At 65.5% G+C, this 18,585-nt stretch overlaps 1 protein-coding gene across 1 annotated transcript in view; it reads right to left on the reverse strand.

The window, feature by feature from the left end:
- The window catches only part of HMCN2 (hemicentin 2), a 102,017-nt gene that overhangs the window by 46,155 nt on the left and 37,277 nt on the right, over positions 1–18,585 (reverse strand). The window contains 18 exon segments of the mRNA XM_056108910.1: positions 452–628; positions 1,173–1,268; positions 1,992–2,088; positions 2,351–2,505; positions 3,735–3,904; positions 4,032–4,140; positions 4,616–4,894; positions 6,159–6,437; positions 7,234–7,388; positions 7,914–8,040; positions 8,192–8,339; positions 8,578–8,708; positions 9,185–9,379; positions 11,354–11,437; positions 11,819–11,882; positions 11,884–12,071; positions 13,749–13,876; positions 17,145–17,304. Of these exon segments, the coding sequence (XP_055964885.1) occupies positions 452–628; positions 1,173–1,268; positions 1,992–2,088; positions 2,351–2,505; positions 3,735–3,904; positions 4,032–4,140; positions 4,616–4,894; positions 6,159–6,437; positions 7,234–7,388; positions 7,914–8,040; positions 8,192–8,339; positions 8,578–8,708; positions 9,185–9,379; positions 11,354–11,437; positions 11,819–11,882; positions 11,884–12,071; positions 13,749–13,876; positions 17,145–17,304 (2,742 nt within the window).

Below are 18,585 nucleotides of genomic sequence, written 5' to 3' on the forward strand. Positions count from 1 at the left end.
ATGGGTGGATGGATGGATGGACGGGTGGGTGGATGGGTGGATGGATGGATGGGTGGGTGGGTGGATGGGTGGATGAATGGGTGGATGGATGGACGGGTGGGTGGATGGGTGGATGGATGGATGGATGGGTGAATGGGTGGATGGATGGATGGACGGGTGGGTGGATGGGTGGATGGATGGATGGATGGATGGGTGGATGGATGGGTGGATGGGTAGGTGGATGGATGGATGGGTGGATGAATGGATGGATGGATGGATAGATGGGTGGGTGGATGGGTGGATGGATGGATGGGTGAGATGTGGATAGATGGTGGGTAGGGATGGATGTGAGAAAGGGTGCCTCAAGAGATGCCTGCATAGGGGGGTGGTGGGTGGGCTGGTGGACGGGGCATCTGTGGTACTGGCAGACAAATGAGACAGTGCTCAGCAGGACCCCTCCAGAGCGGCTCACCATTGACCCGCAGGCCGTAGAGCAGCTCTGTGCTGCCTGCCACGTTGGAGGCCACACAGCGATAGCTCCCAGCATCAGCAAACCGGGCTCTCTCGAAGAGAAGGACCTTCCCGTCTGCGGACACCGTCACCCCCTCGCTGGCAGAGACAGGCTGGTGGCCCTTGAACCAGGCAATGTCTGGGGGCAGGAGGAGATGTGTGTGGGCCCTGCCGGCCCTCCAGACTCGGGGGGGGGGCACAGCTGCTGGGGCGCAGTGGGCAGAGCTGAATCACGGGAGGCAGCTGGAGCATCTCAGATGCCCCCACCGGGGGCACCCCAAGGCAGAGCTTTAGAACTGAGCACCCCAACACGGCAGCCTGGCCGACCTTCAGCCTCCTGACACCCAGAATTCAGCGGGGTTTCCCCACGTGAGGACTAATATCTTCGGGCCCCCTACCCGGGCAAGGCAGGAGGGTCAGTATCAGATGCGGTCCAGGAGTCCCGCCCACCAGGCCCCCAAACCCTCACACCGAGATAGGTGCGGTGTCTGGGCTCTGGGCTGTCCCGGGCACTGGGCGGAGGCACGGGGCCCGCTAGGCTGGCAGACAGCAGGCAGTGCGCCTGGAGAAGCAGCTTTGGCGGGGGGCAAGGGGGGCTGCTCCCTGTCAGCCGCGGCTAAGGCGACACCAGCTTCAGGCTGCTTTTGCCAGCTGGGATCGTGCCAGCGCCGGGAGGGTCTTACCAGGCGGTGGCACGCCGGATGCCAGGCACTCAAAGGTCACTGAGGAGTTTTCTAAGACTGCCTTGTTGACGGGACCCGGCTCGATGTTGGGGGGCACTGGGGGAGACGGGAGAGCATGAGCAGTGAGGATGTCCCCCCTCCGCAGCCCCCGACAGGCTCCCAAGGGGCTCGGGACCTCTGGCCCAGGAAGCAGCACACCCCACCCAGAGGCGCTGGCCCCTCGACAGCTGTGCAACACAACGGGTGAGGCAGAAGCCACTGCGAAAGGGGACCGAGCACCGTGCACACGCGCTCACACTCACACACACAAGCATACATGCATGGGTACGCTCACACACGAGCACACACGCATGAGCATGCTCACACACAAACGCTCATGTGCAAAAGCGCACACACACAAGCACACACGCGCAAACATGCTTACATGCACGAGTGCACACACACGAGCACACACACATGAACATGCTTACATGCACGAGTGCACACATGCCTGAGTATGCTTACATACGTGAGCACACACATGCACACTCACACACACTCACATGCATGAGCGCACATATACATGAGTACTTTCACACGCGTGAGCACGCTCACACAGGTGCACACTCACACACACAAGCATGCACACCCGTGAACATGCACACACGCACGCTCACATGCATGAGCACGCTCACACGAACAGACACACAGATGAGCACACTCACATGCGTGCACACGTGCACGCACACACACACGCACGCCTGCAGACCCCCTCAGAGGCACCCAGCGAGGGACCCGTGATGGACACAGGGCAGCCGCCCCCGCCCGCCCCAGGCTCACCCAGAACCCGGAGCTCCACGTCCCTCCTGCTCTCCCCGGCCGCGTTGGCCGCCTCGCAGGTGTACGTGCCTTCGTCCCTCAGGTCCACCTTCTCGATCTGGGATGGGGGAAGGGCAGCGTGCACCACGGGGCCCAGAACGCGCCCCGCGCAAGGCCAGGCTGTGTTCCCAGACCCCTGCCCCAAGCCGGGCACAGCCCCCCTTGTTTAACTCCCTCTGACATATGACAGCCCAAGGTCGGGGTGAAGCCAAGGGCCCCCCATTTCAGAGCCAGCACCCCAGAGGCGGCTCCGCCCTCCCTGGCTGGGGGGTGTCCCTGGGCTCCTAAAAGCAGCCCCTCAGCCTGGACCCGGCACCTACCTGCAGAATCCCACCCATGACTGCCAGGGCCACCCCATCCTTCCACCAGCGGAGGCTGGGCGGGGGCACCCCACTGGCCAAGCACTGCAGGGTCACGGGCTGCAGGAACTGGGCTGTGACGCGCTGAGGCCCAACGATGGTCACTGCTGGCAGCTCTGTGGGGGAGGGCGGGGGAGTCCCAGAGGTCAGGGGGCCCCAGCCCGGGGAACAGGCAGGGCATGCAGGGCTGGTCTCCAGCCTCCATCTCTGTGCCCCGGACTCCATTTAGGGCAAAGAGCACCTGACAGGGAGCCTGCAGAGAAGGTCTACAGAAATCTCTCCTTCTGGGGCCAGAGGGACAATACAGCCGGGAGGGCGCTGGCCTTGCACGCAGCTGACCCAGGTTCGAGTCCCAGCATCCCATATGGTTCCCCGAGCACTGCCAGGAGTGATCCCTGAGCACAGAGCCAGGAGTAACCCCCCAATCTCTTCCTTCCCTCCCCATCCTGCCACCCCTTCTCTATCCTCCCCCGCCATTCTTCTGCTCTCGTAGATTCCTTCCTGCCCATCCTTACGCCCCCCGCCCTCCATTCATCCACGCGTCTGACAGCTGCGCCGTAATTCAGATTGCACCTGGCACGGGGGACAGAGCACAGAAATGTGGCCGCTGTGCTGCCCTCTCTGAGCACTGAGTGGACGGGGAGATGGACAAGCAGACAAGCAATCGTTCATCCACACTGGCCACCAGAGACTGGGCAGTGCTGATCAGAGCCATACTGGAATCAAGGGGGGCATCCTGGAGGAGGGGTGTTTTAAGCTGGACCCGAGAGGTAGGAAGAAACCAGGCCAAGGGAGCAGGAGGCTGTCCCCACACAGACGGACAGTCTTTGCCGAGGAAGAGAGTGGACTTGGAGAAGGCGTGAGGAGGGTGGATGGTGTGGAGAGCCATGGAGACTGGAGAGCCAGGGCGTGTGGTCCGAACAGCTGACAGGTGTGGGAGCAGCTGAGAGCTGCCCGTGGCCTTGGGGGCTGTGGAGTCCTGTCCTGGGGTGCCCCAAGGTGCCCTAGGGTACCCTTAGGCACCCTGAGATATCCTGAGATGCTCTAGGATGCCCTGAGATGCTCTGGGATTCCCTGAGGTGCCCTGAGATGCCCTGAGGTGCTCTGAGGTGCCCTGCAGTGCCCTGAGATGCTCTGGGATGTCCTGAGATGCTCTGGGATTCCCTGAGGTGCCCTGAGGTGCTCTGAGGTGCCCTGCAGTGCCCTGAGATGCTCTGGGATGTCCTGAGATACTCTGGGATTCCCTGAGGTGCCCTGAGGTGCTCTGAGGTGCCCTGAGATGCCCTGGGGTTCCCTGAGATGCCCTGGGGTGCCCTGGGGTCCAGGAGCCCTGGGCTGAGCTCACCGTGCACAGCCAGCTCCACCTCGGCCCCCGCAGTGCCCGCCTCGTTGGTGGCCTGGCAGGAGAAGAGGCCGGCATGCTCCCGCTGCACGTGGTTGATGCGCAGGGTGTTCCCCCGCACGGCCCCTTGCGTCCCGGCCAGCAGCTCCACCGGGCGCCCGTTGTGCAGCCACCTGGTGGAGTGGGGAGCGGCGGCATGAGGCCAGGGCGGGGGGGGGGGGCAGCCCGGCCGTAGCTCCGTCCCTCCCTCCTCCAGAGCCCGCGCTCTGCCCGCTCCAGCCCTGCCTGGCCCCTACGCACTGGACGGTGGGCGCTGGGGAGCCCGAGGCCTGGCAGGGGAGATCCAGGGGCTGTCCCACGAGGGCTGTCACCTGGCCCAAGCCGTCGGCCACCAGGAGCTGCGGGGGCACTGCAGGCAGGACACGCCAATGGGCATCTGGGGCCAAGAACCCCTCCCAATTCCCAGCACCCCAGTCACAGCCCTTCAAATCCCCCCCCGTGGCCCCTCCTCCAGGATGCCTTCCAGGGTCCCTCTAAGTGGGTGGGTGCCATGCCCTGGAGGTCTCTGCTGTATGTGTGTGGTAGGGGCGGGGGGTTCCCTTGATTTGTCATCAACATCACAGGACCCTGCCCAAATGACACCAGAGAAGTGTCTGCAGGATAAGAAAGTGGGTCCCACCCGGCCAGCCGGAGACCAGTGTCCAGTGTCCAGCTCAGGGCTCAGGCAGCTCCTGGGGTCCAGCCTCCGGGAGGCCGAGGAGAGGCTGAGCTGCAGGGACCCCTGCCCCCAGGTCCTGCATGCAGCTGGGACCCCCAGAGGGCTCCCACATGCCAGCTCCAAGTCGCAGCCCCCCAGCGGGAGGAGGGGCCCTACCCAGGCTCACCTTGCACGTCCACCAAGTAGCGCAGCACGGCCTCCCCAGCAGGGCTACTGGCCACGCAGCTGTATAGACCACCAGACGCCTCGCCCAGGGCCGCCAGGCTCAGCGCGCCGTCCGCCCCCAGCCGAGTGGTGTTGCCCTCAGCCACCGGCAGCCCCTCATGCTGCCACGTGACCGTGGGAGGCGGCCGGCCACGGGCTACACACTTCAGCGTCAGGGGCCTCCCGGCCACGGCCTTCACCGAGAGCGGCCCTCCGTCGGCACCCTCGATGGTGGGGGGCACTGAGGAAGAGGTGGGGGGGTCTCAGGGGCTGCAGGTCTAGTTAGGCCCCTGAAAGCCCAGTCCTGGGGCTCCTCCCCCTCCTGGCCAGCCTGGACCACCTCCTCCAGGAAGTCTTCCTCCCTGCATATCACCTGTGTTTTCCCTTTCCCCCATATTCACACTCAGGGGTCTCCACCAGGCCTGTGGCCCTGTGAGGCCCCTCCAGGGTCTGAGGAAGCCAGAGATTGGGGGTGGGCTTGAGCACCCCCTGCACCAGGCTGGGGCTGGCACATTCTCTCTCCCACATGGGCTCCGGGAACACAGCCAGGTGAGCACAGCCAGGACACACACAGGCCCACCTGGGAAGCCACACGCCCCTGAAATGGTCACAAAACAGGAGCAATTTCCACTCATATCCCTGAGAGCGGGTGGGCTGCTGGGCCCCTCCGCCAGCTGTGTGAAGGGGGGCCACAGGCCCTTCCAGGTGCCCAGCACCTCTGGGGCAGACACCCACGATGACCTCCCAGAGGGGCTGGGGTCACCACGGAGTTGGCCCGGGTCCCATCCAATATGGAGATGCAGGCCCAGAGCCCCTGGAAGAAAGGGGTCCCCTCCTCTAGAGCGGGGTGCCCCCCAGCCCACAGTGCTTCTCTGTTGGGACAGACCCAGGCCCCGCCCCAGGCGGGAGAACTGAAAGGGCTGGGGGGAGGCGGGGCCCGGGGAGGCGGGGCTCATGGAGGGGGGGACGGGGAGGCAGGGCTGGGAGGTCAGAGGGGAGGGGCCTGGGAAGGCGGGGCCCGGGGAGGCGGGGCTCATGGAGGTGGGGCCAGAGAGGCGTGGCCCTGGGAGGCGGGGCTGGGGGGCCGAAGAGGTGGGGCCCGGGGAGGCGGGGCCCGGGGAGGCGGGGCCCGGGGAGGCGGGGCCCGGGGAGGCGGGGCTCGGGAAGGCAGGGCTCAGGGAGGCGGGGTCCAAAGAGGCAGGGCCAGGGGAGGCGGGGCTCAGGGAGCGGGGCCTGTGGAGGCGGGGTCCGGGAAGGCGGGGCTGGGGGTGGTCGAAGACGCGGGGCCCAGGAGAGGCGGGGCTCAGGGAGGTGAGACCCGGGGCTGGGATTCGGAGAGGCGGGGCCCGGGGAGGCGGGGCCCGGTGGAGGCTGACCCTGGCTGGCTCCCTGAACCACAAGCCACGAAGGGGGGCATGTGGGTTCTCATCAATGCCTGTCCCCCGGGCTCCGCTGAGGCCCTCCCGGAGGGTAGGGCGGCGCCCCTCGGCTGCCCTCTCACTCACCATACACCTCCAGCCTGGTGGTCTTCTCCGCGACGCCCACGGCGTTGCTGGCCTGGCAGGTGTAGCTGCCCGCGTGGGCGCCCCGCGCGCTCCCCAGCTGCAGCTGCCGCCCGCCCCTGCCGTACGCCGCCTCGGCGCTAGGGGGCAGCGCGACCCCGTCCTTGAACCAGGCGATGTCGGGGCTGGGCGACCCCCGGGCCTCGCACAGGAGCCGCGCGGGGCGGCCCTCCATCACCGCCAGCTCGGCCGTCTCGTTGGAGCCCAGGATGGTGGGGGGCGCTGGGAGGGCAGAGGGGGCGTCACAGGGGCCCCACCCCGGAGGGTGGCCCTGGCCATGGGCTGCTGCAGGCCTGGGGAGGTCACGTCCCCTCTCAAGCCTCAGTTTCTCTGCGAAGTGAGGGGCTGAGCAGGGCTGAGGGGGCCCACGGGCGGGTCCCACCACACTGGTGGTCCCCCAAAGATCTGGGGGTACAGAGATTAGCCAGAACCGCCTGATGCACCAGCAGCCGGCCGCCAACCCATGCCCTGGGAAGGCACCACTGGTGAGGCAGCACTGACCATTCCAGCACCTTCCACGCCCTTTCTTCTTCCCAGAGACGGGGATGGGGGCTCCCGAACCCCGGGGAGACCAGCTGGAGGCCACTCAAGCCCCTCCGCCCAGCCTCCCCCCTCTCCCCCCACTTCCTCCCGACTCCCCAGGGGCTGGACAGTAAAGCCCCTTTCACAGAAATACTTTACACGCAAGGATGAATATTCCAGAAAATGGGAGCGAGGGGCCTCGGAGAAGGATCTTTATGGGTGAGGAGAATGCACGGGGCTGGGGTGCTCGTCTGGCATGCAGCTGCACCCGAGTCAAGCCCTGGCACCACTTGGGGACCCCAGGTAGAGCCCGGAGTGAGCCCTGAGCATCGCCGACCAGGGCCCCAACCCAAAGGACCCACGTAGCACTTGTGGTGTGGGCGGGACCCTCACGACTCGGGGAGCCCCGGGCAGATTCCCGCAGGCGCGAGGCTGGGGCTGGCTCCCCGGGGACCCCTCTCTGACCCCACGGCGGGGGGCACGGGGGGCAGCTCACCCAGGACACGGAGCCGGAAGTCCTTGGTCTGCTGCCCAGCCGGGCTGAAGGCCACGCACTGGTACTGACCCTCGTCCCCGGGGCGGCTGCCAGGGATGCGCAGGCGCTGGCCGCCCTCCTGCAGCTGCACGCGGGCATCTCCCGTGCCCACTGGCCTTCAGAAGGGACCGGAGGAAAGCAGTGGCGTGAGGGAGGCAGGGCCGGGCACCGGGAGGGGGTCCCTGTGAGGGTCAGTCACTGGCCGCAGCAGGAAGGAGCCCCAGGCTGGGCTACAGACAGCCCTCGAACCCGCATGGGCGTGGTCACAGGTCCATGTGACAGAGGAGGTGCTATGGGTCCCCAAGGGGTGAGGCCAGGGGCTGGGCACAGAAAACAGGGCAGTGACTGCCGAGGGCAACCAGATATCCCTTTTTGGGGGGGTGATAGAACATTTTGGAACGGGACATCGCTAACAGCTCCCTCTCTTGGAGGTCTAGTTGCGGCTGAAGTTTGAGATTTAGGGTGGTTTGTCCCACACGATGTGTATTTCACCTCCAGACTTTCCACACAAACAGGGCAAGGGGGGTTCTTGCCTGGCCAGATTAGGGGTCACTGGGGGACTCGCGCCATGGACACCCCATACTGCCCTCGGCCCTTCTGCCCACCTGGCCACCCTCCATGCCATCCCCGGGGGCACTCACTGCCCATCCTTGGTCCACTCCACTTGGGGTGTGGGGACCCCTGAGGTCCGGCAGACCAGCTCCACCTCGTCCCCAGCCAGGCCCAGCACCTCCTGGGCAGTACCAGCCCCGAGCACAGTGGGGGGAACTGGAGGGACACAGGACAAGGACTCCTTAAACCCAGGGCATGGCCACTGGCCGAACAGGAGTCAGCTTGGGGCCCACCCCAAACCCTCCCTTGCTGCATGGACCCCCAGGTCTTGGCCAGGCAGGTGGGCGTGGCGGGGCTGGGCACGCACCGAGCACCAGGAGCTGGAAGTCCCGCTGGACGCTGCCCGCCTGGTTCTCTGCCCGGCAGGAGTAGATGGCCGAGTCCTGCTCCCGGACGCCAGGGAAGTGTAGAGTCCGCACCCCGTCCTGGGCACGGTGGCCGCTGGCTTCCAGGAACTGGTAGAAGAGGCCCCGGGGAGCTGGTGAGTGAGGGTCTGGCCACTTCCCCACTCTCAGAACTGGGAAACTGAGGCCCTAAGCGTTGTGCAGGACCCTGGCTTTCATCGTGGGGCTGAGGCTTCCACCACCCTGAGCCCCAGAGACACCATCACACACCTACAGGGGGTCAAGAGGCCAGGACCACCCCAATTGCCCCTATAATCGCCCAACTCCCCCCCTCCCCGTGTACACTCACTGGCTGCCCGTCCTTGAGCCACGTGACCTTGGGGGTTGGGGAGCCACTGGCGTCGCACTCCAGGGTCAGGGGCTGCCCGGCCAAGGCTGACACGTTGGCCCCTCGCCCGTCCTCCCGGATGCTGGGCGGGACTGGCAGGAGAGGGACAGAGGCTGCTGGCCTTCGAAGACCCTCCCACCCTCCACCCTCCCACCCCCTTACCACCTTGCACAGAAGCTCCGCCTTTCATGTGACAAGCCCCGCCTTCCATGTGGAGAGGCCCCGCCCCTGACCTACATGCTCCACCCCCAGACTGCCTGGCCCTCTGCCCCAACCGAGGCCCCGCCCCCACACCGAGAGGCCCCACCCACTGCACCAACACGCCCCGCCCCCAAACGGGAAGCTCCACCCACATGCCCTGTCCCTGCTGCCCTCTGGCAGGGACACCCTCATGCACATCCCACTCCAGGCGCTGATGTGAGGAGCCCGTGGGGGCCTGTGAGACGCTGGGGTCCCTGGGATCATCAGTCCACACCCACTGTCCCTGAGGCAGAAGTGCCTGAGGAGGAATATGCCTTTTGTTCTGCTCTGGGCCCGGCTGGGCTCTGGAGCCAGGGGCTCCACTCACCGTACACCAGCAGTCTGGCGCGCCTGGACACGGAGCCCGCCTCGTTGGTGGCCTGGCACTCATAGTCCCCGCTGTCGCCGGGGGAGACAGAGGCCAGGAACAGGGAGCCGTCGGCCAGTAACGCCAGCCCTGGGCCACCACGCAGGGGCTCCAAGGACGGGTCCTTCCGCCAGGTCACCTGTGGCCGGGGTGTCCCTGCAGGTGTGAAGTGGTGAGCAGGCACGGGGCCCTTCCCTGCAGACCCCTGTGATCACTGACCCCCCGGTGGGGTTCTCTGTCCTTCCGCCTGGGGGTCCCAGCCATCACCCCCACCCCATGAGGGATGCCCACCTGCGGGCAGGTCCAAACTGGAGATGAGCGGGAGGGACCCGCCTGTGCTGGCCTGCAGAGGGCACCCCGGGCAGCCCCCCAACCCCACTGCTCAGCCCCTCAGTGTCCAGGGGCAGTGCTCAGGAGGGGTGGGGCTGCCCCTCAGCTCTGCAGGCCTGCAGGACGGGGCAGCCCTGTCTGAGGCCTCCCCGAGGGAGGTAGCGGAGAGCTGTGGGGCTCCCCAAACCTAGGGGCTAGCTGGCTGGCGGCTGACGGTCCACTCGCCGCCCCGCGCAGCTCACGCGCTCTCCAATCCTCCTGGGCGAGAAGGCAGGCTCGCCCTGGCAAGGGCTGCTCCCACCTTGGCGACACTCCGCTTCACACACAAGCGTCACAGTGAGTCATGCATACGTCAGACCTGCCACACACTGTATGAGAGTAAGGGGTGCTGGTGTGTTTTGGAGGGGGCTGAACGTGACTGTGATATGTGGTTCTGTGTAGCATGCGTGTGCGTATGTGGTGTGCATGACGTGGCGTGTGGTGTCTGTATGTGATATGAGTATGCAGTGTGTACACTGCATATGGTGTGTTGTCTGATTGTACAGTGTGTGGTGTGTATATGTGGACGTCTATGTGTGTAGTGTGCATGTTGTCTGTGGTATATGTGGTAGGTATCTGTGTGATATGTATGACACTGTGGTGTGTATATGTAATGTATCTGTGAGTATGGTGTGTGCGTGGTGTGTGGTATATCTATGTGGTGTAGGTATGTGCTGGGTCTATGCATGCAGTGTGTCAGTATGTGTTTTGTGATGTGTGTGGTTTGTGTGGTGTATCTGTGTATGTCTATGTGGAGTGTCTGTGTGTCATGTGTGTGATGTCTGTGTGTGGTGTGTATGGTATGTGTGTGGTTTGTATGGTGTGTCTGTGTGTGGTGTGTCTGTATGTGTATGGTCTGTGTGTGTGGTATGTGTGTGTGTGGTTTTTGTCATACATCTGTGTATGTCTATGTGGTGTGTCTGTGTGTTTGTCCACGTGTCTGTATGGTGTCTGTGTGTGTGGTCTGCAGTTGTGTGTGGTGTGTATGTATGTGTGTGGTATGTGTGTGTGGTTTGTGTAGTGTGTCTGTGTGTGGTGTTTGTGTGTGTGGTTTGTGTGGTGTGCCCGTGTGTCTGTGTAGAGTGTGTTTGTGGTTTGGGTGGTGTGTCTGTGTGTGGTTTGTGTCGTGTGCCTGTGTGTCTGTGTGTGTGGTCTGTGGTTGTGTGTGGTGTGTATGTGTGTGTGTGTGTGTGTGTGGTGTCTGGTGTCTGTGAGGTGGGGACTGCCCAGGAGCCCGCTCAGCCCTTTGTCCCTTCCACCCAGGCCCGGGACCCACACCCTGGGTGGGCGGCCGGGGGAAGTCGGGGGCGGCGGCTGCAGGCTGTCGGGGTAAGCCCCTGGGCGCAGATGGGCTCCAGTCCTGCTCCCGGCTGCCTGCTGTTCCCAGACATGGACACAAGGTGGCGCCTAGGAGCCCCCACCTGCCGGCAGCCCAGGACTTCCTGGGCCTCAGGCGCTACTGGGCCAGAACCCGTTGGGTCAGCTGCCACTTGCTCCTGAACCCCCAGCCAGCCTTGTAGAGAGTTCCGGCCACAGATGGCCTCCCCAGTCACACAGGAGCCCCGAGGGGTGGGGGGAACAGAGGCAGCCTCTTCCCCAGCTCCTCCTAAGCGCTGCCTAGGGTCCGAGCTGCAGACCAGCCCCGACACACAGATGGGGAAACTGAGGCCAATGAGCCGGTGCAGGGTGGGAGGGCTGAGTAGGATGGGGGCGCGGAGGCTGTTCCCTCAGTCCCCGGGGCGGGCACCCCGCCGGGCTCACCTCTGGCTGGGCACGGCAGGCTGGCGTTCTCCCCCACCACGCGCGCCACGAAGTCACTGGCCTCGGCGCCCCAGTGTGGAGGCTCTGCGGGGTGTGTGGGGGGAACACAGGCGTGCTGGGACCCCGAGCCCCAGCTGAGCGGGCCCCCTGCCCACCGCTCCACCAGGCCCTGGGCTCTGGGCCCCCGCCAGGGCACCCTGAACACACGGCCCAGCGGGTGTGGGGCAGACCCGGGACTCGGGCCGACTGGGCTGGGGGCACAGGGGCCCAGCCCACTGCCCTGTCCACTGGCTCCAGCGCTGGACGGGAGTAACCAGAGCTGTTGGGCACCTGGGGCTCCGGACACTTTCTCTGCAGACACTCCTGAGCTGAGGCCGCCCGACAGCCTGTGACGCCTGTGGGTCCCGCTCCATCCCCAAGCCCCGGGAACCCCAGGGCCAAGCAGGGCGCCCCCCCACGGCTCACCCAGCACCCTGAGCTCCAGCTCCCAGGCGTCCTGCCCCGCGCTGCTGGTGGCCTCACAGCGGTAGGTGCCCCGCGTCCGCGGCCTGGACGGTGGCGAAATGAACAGAGCCCTCGGCATGCGTCTGCAGGGCCGCCCCGTCCTTGGACCAGCTCACGTGGGGCGCCGGGCTCCCCTCGGCCACACAGCTGAGGTCCACGGCTTCCCCCGCCAGCACCTTCATGACCCGGGGGCCCCGCTGCACCTGCGGGGGCACTGAGAGGGCCACAGGAGGGGGGTGTCAAGGCAGGGGACCGGCGGGTGGGAGGCTTCCAGCGGGCCACGGGCCTCCCCGGGCCCTGACGCCAACAACTAGCTGACATCTCTGGGGGGCGGGGCAGTCAGGTGGAGCATGAATTGTCTTGCCAGGAAGGGGCAGGGGACCCCGAGTGTCCCCCACAGTCCCTAGACACCGCCTTCTGCTCCTGTCACAGAGCCCTCCTGGGGCTCCACGGGCTCACCCGCCCCTGTGCCCTGCCCTCTCTGGGGTCTCTCTCTCTCTCTCTCTTTCTCTCTCTCTCTCATTTGGCCTCCCAGGCCCCTTCTGCAGATGAAAAAACTGAGGCTCAGAAAGGTCCATGTGGGGCCGGAGCGATAGAACAGCGGGTAGGGCGCTTGCCTTGCACGCAGCCGACCCGCGTTCCATCCCCGGCATCATATAGGGTCCTCGAGCACTGCCAGGAGTAATTCCTGAGGGCAAAGCCAGGAGTAACCCCTGACATTGCTGGGTGTAACCCAAAAAGGAAAAAAAAGATCCATATGACTTGGCCAGAAGCCAAGCAGGGGTTGGGCGGAACCAGGACAGGTGGACTGGACTCCAGGCTGGGAAGTCTCAGAGTCCAGGCGCCACCGTGGGACAAGCTTCCTTCCATCCCAGCTGGGGGGGGCCACTTAGAGGAACCTGCCCCAGAGCAGAGCGACCCTCACCACCCACCCCCATACCCTAACAACTTCCTCTGTGCCAAGCGCCCCCTCCTAACCACTCCAAGGTGGGGGTCCCTGCAGCACCCCCGGAGGAGGAAACCGGGCTCAGAGAGGCCAAGTCACTAGCTTAAGGTCACACAGCCGAGCAGAGGCAGCAAGAATTCAAACCCAGCCCTGGCCCTCATCTCCTCTGGGCAAACGCTGGGAACCTCGGCGCCCCTCTCTGAACCCCACTGTCCACCTGTAAGATGGGGAAACTGTCGTGGGGCTTCTCTGCAAAGGGCCAGGGAGCGCGCCAGCCTCGCAGATGTCTCCGTCCCGCCTCGGCGCCCGCACGCAGCGGCCGGGGCCAGCTGGAAGCCACGCGCGCGTATTTATGGATGCGGAAATGTGAATGTCATGTCAGTCCCACATGTTGCAAAACACTGTCAGGCCTTCCCGGCTGCTCCCTGCCAGAGGCCAAGGGAGGCCTCAGGGCTGGCCCGCAGCTGTGCGGCCTGAGAGATGCTGTGTACGCGCCCCCAACGCAGGGGCGTTGGAGCCCCCCACGCCCGCACCCGGGACCCGAACCCCGGCTGAGCACATGGTCCCAGCTGGGCCCCAGACCAGAGTACAGCCAAGGGGGGGGGGCACTGTGTCTGCACAGGGAGGGACAGGGAGGGGCAGGAAGTCGGGGAGGGAGGGGCGAGAGGGAGGGGGAGGGAGGGGCAGGAAATAGAGGGAGGGGCAGGAAGTGGGGGGGACAGAAAGTAGGAGAGAGGGAAGAGAAAGTTGGGGGAGGGAGGGAGAGAAAGTAGGGAGGGACAGGAAGTGGGGGGGGGGGAAGGAGAAACAGGAAGTAGAGGCAGGCCAGGAAGTAAGGATGGGCAGGAAGTAGTGGAGGGAGGGCCAGGAAGCGGGGAGGAGGGCCAGGAGGCAGAGGCGAGGCGCAGGGAGCAGGGCAGGGGGCAGGCGTTGAGCCGGGCCTACCTTGCACCCCGAGGAGGTAGCGGCGCGAGGCAGCGCCCGCGGGGTTGCTAGCCGTGCATCTGTAGAGGCCGCTGTCGCCAGCCTGGGCCTGGTCCAGCCGCAGGGAGCCGGACTGGAGGAGGCCGTGCCTGAGGAGGGCGGGCACTGAGACCCCCAGGAAGGGCCCAGAGCCCACCCGCGAGGAAGACTAGCAGACATCGACGGCGCCCACGTCAGCGCCACGTCCTGGGCCCACCCCGGGGAGCCCAGGGGAGTCCCTGGAGGCCAGGCCTGCCCCACCCCACCTGTGGGCAAAGCCAGGCCCTGGCCGTCTTGGGGTCCCACGCCCCGCATGTAACACGGCCACTCCATCTTGTCACCCTGCCCCAGATGCCCTGGGGGAGGCTGAGTCCCTGGAAGCCCTTCCTGGCCTTTCTCTCCCCTACTTCCCGGTCCTCCCTCCCTTCCCCCCCTCCCCAGTGTTCCCGTGACCCACGTGGCCACCTGGCCTGGTGTCGGTCCTGCCCACAGGGCCTGCAGCTGGGCTGGCCCCCAAGGACCCTGCAGACATGACGTCACTACACGTGTGTCTGGCTCCGAGCCACTGTGTGAAGCCGCGCTGGGCTGAGGCCGGGACCCACCCCCTGTTCCGGGGACGCGGAGCCGGTGGCCCCTCTGCAGAGCGAGTCAGTGTGACATGTGTCCCCAGGGGGCTTTTGGGGGCCGAGACCCGTGACCACTCCTGCCTATGGACTTGACTGTCCATTTTGGAGGCAAAATGACCCAGGTGACCAGGAAAAAGTTTTGTGCAGAAGATTCCCGCAGCCTGGCCCGGAGACCCCAGGTGGGCCGGCACAGCAGAATCTTGGTGCCAGTGGTGGGCGCGAAGAGGCCAGCAGGCCTGCCCTGGGCCCGGCTCTTGGTGGGTTTGTGCCTGTCGCCGTGTGTGTGTGCACATGTGTCCTGTCTGGGGGGCTATGTGTGTACTGCATCTCTGCGTGTGTGTACATGTATCTATAGTGTGTCTGTGTGGACTCTGTGCGTCTAGACGTGTGTCTCTGGGTCATTTGTGTTTCTGTTTTGGGCCCACACACAGCAGTGCTCAGGGCTGACTCCTGGCTCTGTGCTCAGGGCTCAGTCCTGGTGGACCCAGGGGACCCTGTGGGATGCCAGGGGTCAAACCATGGTTGTTCACATGCAAGGAAAAACCCCACCCACTGTACTACCCTACCAGCGCCTACAAACCCTACCCAGCGCCTGTGTGTGTGTGCGTGTGTGTGTGGGTGTGTGTGTGCACGCGCGCGGGCACCTGTGCACCTCTGCATGTCTGTCTGTGCTTATGTGTCTGCATCTGTGGGAATGCTGTGTCTGTGTGCCTGTGTGTGCCCGTGTGTGCTATGTGTGTCTGTGTGCATCTATATGTGTGTCCGTGTGTGCTACGTGTGTCTGTGTGCATCTATATGTGTGTCTGCCTTTGTGTGTCTGTTTCTGTGTGTGTCTGCCTGTGTGTCTGTCTCTGTGTGTGTGTGTCTATGAAGGTGTCTGTCTGTGTGTCTGTCTGTGTGTCTGTGTCTGTCTGTGTGTGTGTCTGTGTCTGTGGGTCTCTCAGTGTGTGTGTGTGTGTGTCCGTACACACCCGCCTGGCCCATCGCCGACTGTCTTGCGGCCTGTATTGGGCTCTGTGGTCCAGCTGAGTCCCAAGTGGGAGGCAGAGAGCTGTGGAACTTGGTGGTCTGGGCTGGGCGGCAGCTCTCTGCCTGAGGTGGGGGGGGGGTGATGCCCAGGCCACCCCCCAAGAAAAACCAGGGGGTAGTTTCACCCCCAGGCCTGAGCAGATGCCAGCCCTGGGGCTGGGGGCAGGGTAGCGAAGGGGGCCGGGGGTCAGGAGCGGGGACACCCGCCTTCTCCAGGTGGCTGGGCCTCAACCCCAACAACCCGCGAGGCCCGGCAGGGGGGAAGTTCGGTGGGGGGACTGGGGGTTCTCAGTGAGTCTGGGGTCCGGGGCCGTGCTCTGAGCGGGCCGCACACCCTGCATGTGCATGTGACGTCCAGCCGTCCCCCGGCTCCGGCTTCGGGAGGCTGCCGTGCTCAGTCGGGCGGGCGAGGGGCCCAGGGTGATGCACCCCATGCTGCGTCCCAGAGACATGGAGGTCCGCCCGGCCGTGGGGGCCAGAGGAAGGGGCGCAGAGGGTCCCTGAGGGGAGCCAGCAGCCCCCGGAGGCCCCCAGAAAGGGGCACAGAGGGTCCCTGAGCCAGGTAGTGCCCCCTGCCCCGTGCGTATTCCGCGGCCCCTGGACAGAAACTCCCACATCTCCTCGGGATCCGGACAGTGGCCAAGTGGCCACAGCCAGAGAAGGAACGGGGCGGGGGTGGGGGTGGTCAGCCCGGCCCAGATTCCTGGCTCCCGCTGACCCATCAGCACGAGGGTGAACAAATGGGCCCTGGGCGCCCGGTCTGCAAACAGGCTATAAATAATCGCTCCCCGCTCCCGCCCTGCCCCCCCCCCGCCCGAGCTCTGGGGCAGGCTCTCAGGGGGTCCACGGCTCCCGAACCCCCAACCTCGCCGCTGCCCATGACCCTCAGCCCCCCTCCCTGCCCCGGCCCCTGACCACATGGCCCAGCCTGCCCGCCAGCGCCCCGCCGGGCACAGGCCCCCAGGGCTGGCCGAGCTTGCCGGACAGATGTTCCGAGACGCGCACGGGCCCTGAGGAGCCGCCAAGGCTGATGTCACCCCGCAGAGCCGCCGCCCCCCTCCCACAGGGTCAGGGCCCAGAGTTTCCAGGGAAGTCTGGGGCCCCCTCCCCCCACCTCCCCCTACCCCAGCCCAGGAGGGAGAGAAGCTGAGTCACATGGGGCAAGCACAGAGCAGGTGTGACCGTGGGAACGTGGGACTGTGGGAACGTGGGACCGTGACCCGCCCCCCCGTCCTGGAGGGGGCTGAGTAAGGGGGTCTCCTCTCCCCCATCGCCAACAGCGTTTAACCCTGAGAACAGGATGTGGCAGGCCTCGAGGATAAGCACCCGGGGCCGTGTATGCAGGGGGCCACGGGTCAGGGGCACATCGCCCTGGGGGTGCAGGGACCCCACCCCGGGAAGAGACATGAGCCCCCAAACCTGGAATCCTGGAATATACACAGGACCCCCAACCCTGGGATATACACGGGACCCCCACCCCAAGAAGAGACGCCAGCCCCCCAACCCTGGGATATACACGAGATTCCCCGGCCCTGGAAAGAGACATAGGCCCCCCCCAGCCATGCAGTGTACGTGGGACCCCCCCATCCTGGGAATAAACACGAACCCCCAACCCCTGGGAATCGGCACCCCCACCCCTGCAGTGCATGTGGGCCCCCACTGGGCCCCCCCAGGCCAGCACCCCTCCGCCCCACGCCTGTGCTGCCGTCCTGAGGGGACTCACCTGTCCCTGGGCACGGGGCGGGCGTCCTTGGTCCATGTGATGAGCGGGGGCGGGGAGCCGCGGGCCTCACAGGCCAGGGTCACCTGCTCCCCAGCCCTGGCTGTGACGCTCAGCGGCTCGTCCGAGTCACGTGGCCCATCCACGTGGATCTCAGGTTTGGCTGTGGGTGACCAGGGGGTGGCCGTGAGCAGGGCAGGGCCCGGGGCCCCCAGGAGCAGAGGGGTGGGCCTGGCTACAGCAGGAGATGCGGGATTGGGGGTGCCACCCTCTCCCAGAGGCACCTAGGCGCGACGGCCTGGCCACCTCCCGCTGCCCTCGGTCCTGTCCCCTCCCAGGGCACGGGGTGGGGGGACAGCCCTCCCCTCCATCCTCCACTGGTCCCAGCACTGCTGTCCCGAGGGTGTCTCTGCTCTGGCCTTTACCGGGGGACACTCATCACCCCTCCTGAGGCTGACGTCAGAGCCCGCGTGGGGCCCCTGAGGGGGCCTCTGTCCCCTCGAGGCACGGGGCCAGCTGGGCCCGCACAGCCACCTGCAAACCTGCCCTCCCGGGGGACAGGCCCCACCCCCAAACACTCACCTTGGGAAGAGGGACCTGCTGCAGTGCCTCCCCCGCCTGACTCACGTCCCCGCCCCCCAGGAGCTCTAACGGGACAAGACTCTGTGTGTGTGTGTGTGTGTGTGTGTGTGTGTGTGTGTGTGTGTGTGTGTGTGATCACCACCCCAGGGGTCTGCAGCCCAGACTGAACCTGTCCAGCCCAGCCTACCAACGGGGCCCTGGGAAAAAACAGCTCAATGCCCAGGTCCCTGTTTAAACACAGTGGGACAGGCGGCCTTGAAGGGAACATTCCGGAAGGTGACGGATGGAGACCGCTCAGATGGGATGGGCGGGAGGTCATGGAGCAAGGAGGCAGAGGACAAGCAGCCGGGGACCACAGAGGGGTGACAAGGAGGCAGAAAGCAGGTGTGTGTGTGTGTGTGTGTGTGTGCGTGCGTGTGTGTGCATGTGTGTATGCATGTGTGTATGTGTGCATGAATGTGTATGTATGTCTGTGTGTGCGCGCGCGCGCGTGTGTGTGTGTGTGTGTGTGTGTGTATGTGTGTGTGCAGTCCATGTGATCCTAAGCTCCTGGACCAGCACTCCCAGTGGGAACGGCATGGTGTGTGTGCCCTTCCCAAGGGGAGAACCTGGAGGGTGATTCGCCCAAGTGCCAGGAAGACGCAGGGCAGGGCAGAGGGTCCGAGCAGACGTGGCTCAGGGCCCAGGGCTGCAGAAGAAGTGGGTGGAAGTCTCCGAGTTCGATCACTGGCCCCAGCGCCGCCCACTCCAGTCCCAAGGCCTGAGCACTGGACCGCCTTGGCCAAGTGGCTGGGCATCCTTAGAAGTGACCCTGAGGTCCCTGACTGGCCCTGGCGGGCACCCCCAGCCCTGCCCCCCATGC

This window comes from Sorex fumeus, unplaced genomic scaffold, assembly GCF_029834395.1.
Source record: "Sorex fumeus unplaced genomic scaffold, SorFum_2.1 ptg000233l, whole genome shotgun sequence".
NCBI lineage: Eukaryota > Metazoa > Chordata > Mammalia > Eulipotyphla > Soricidae > Sorex > Sorex fumeus.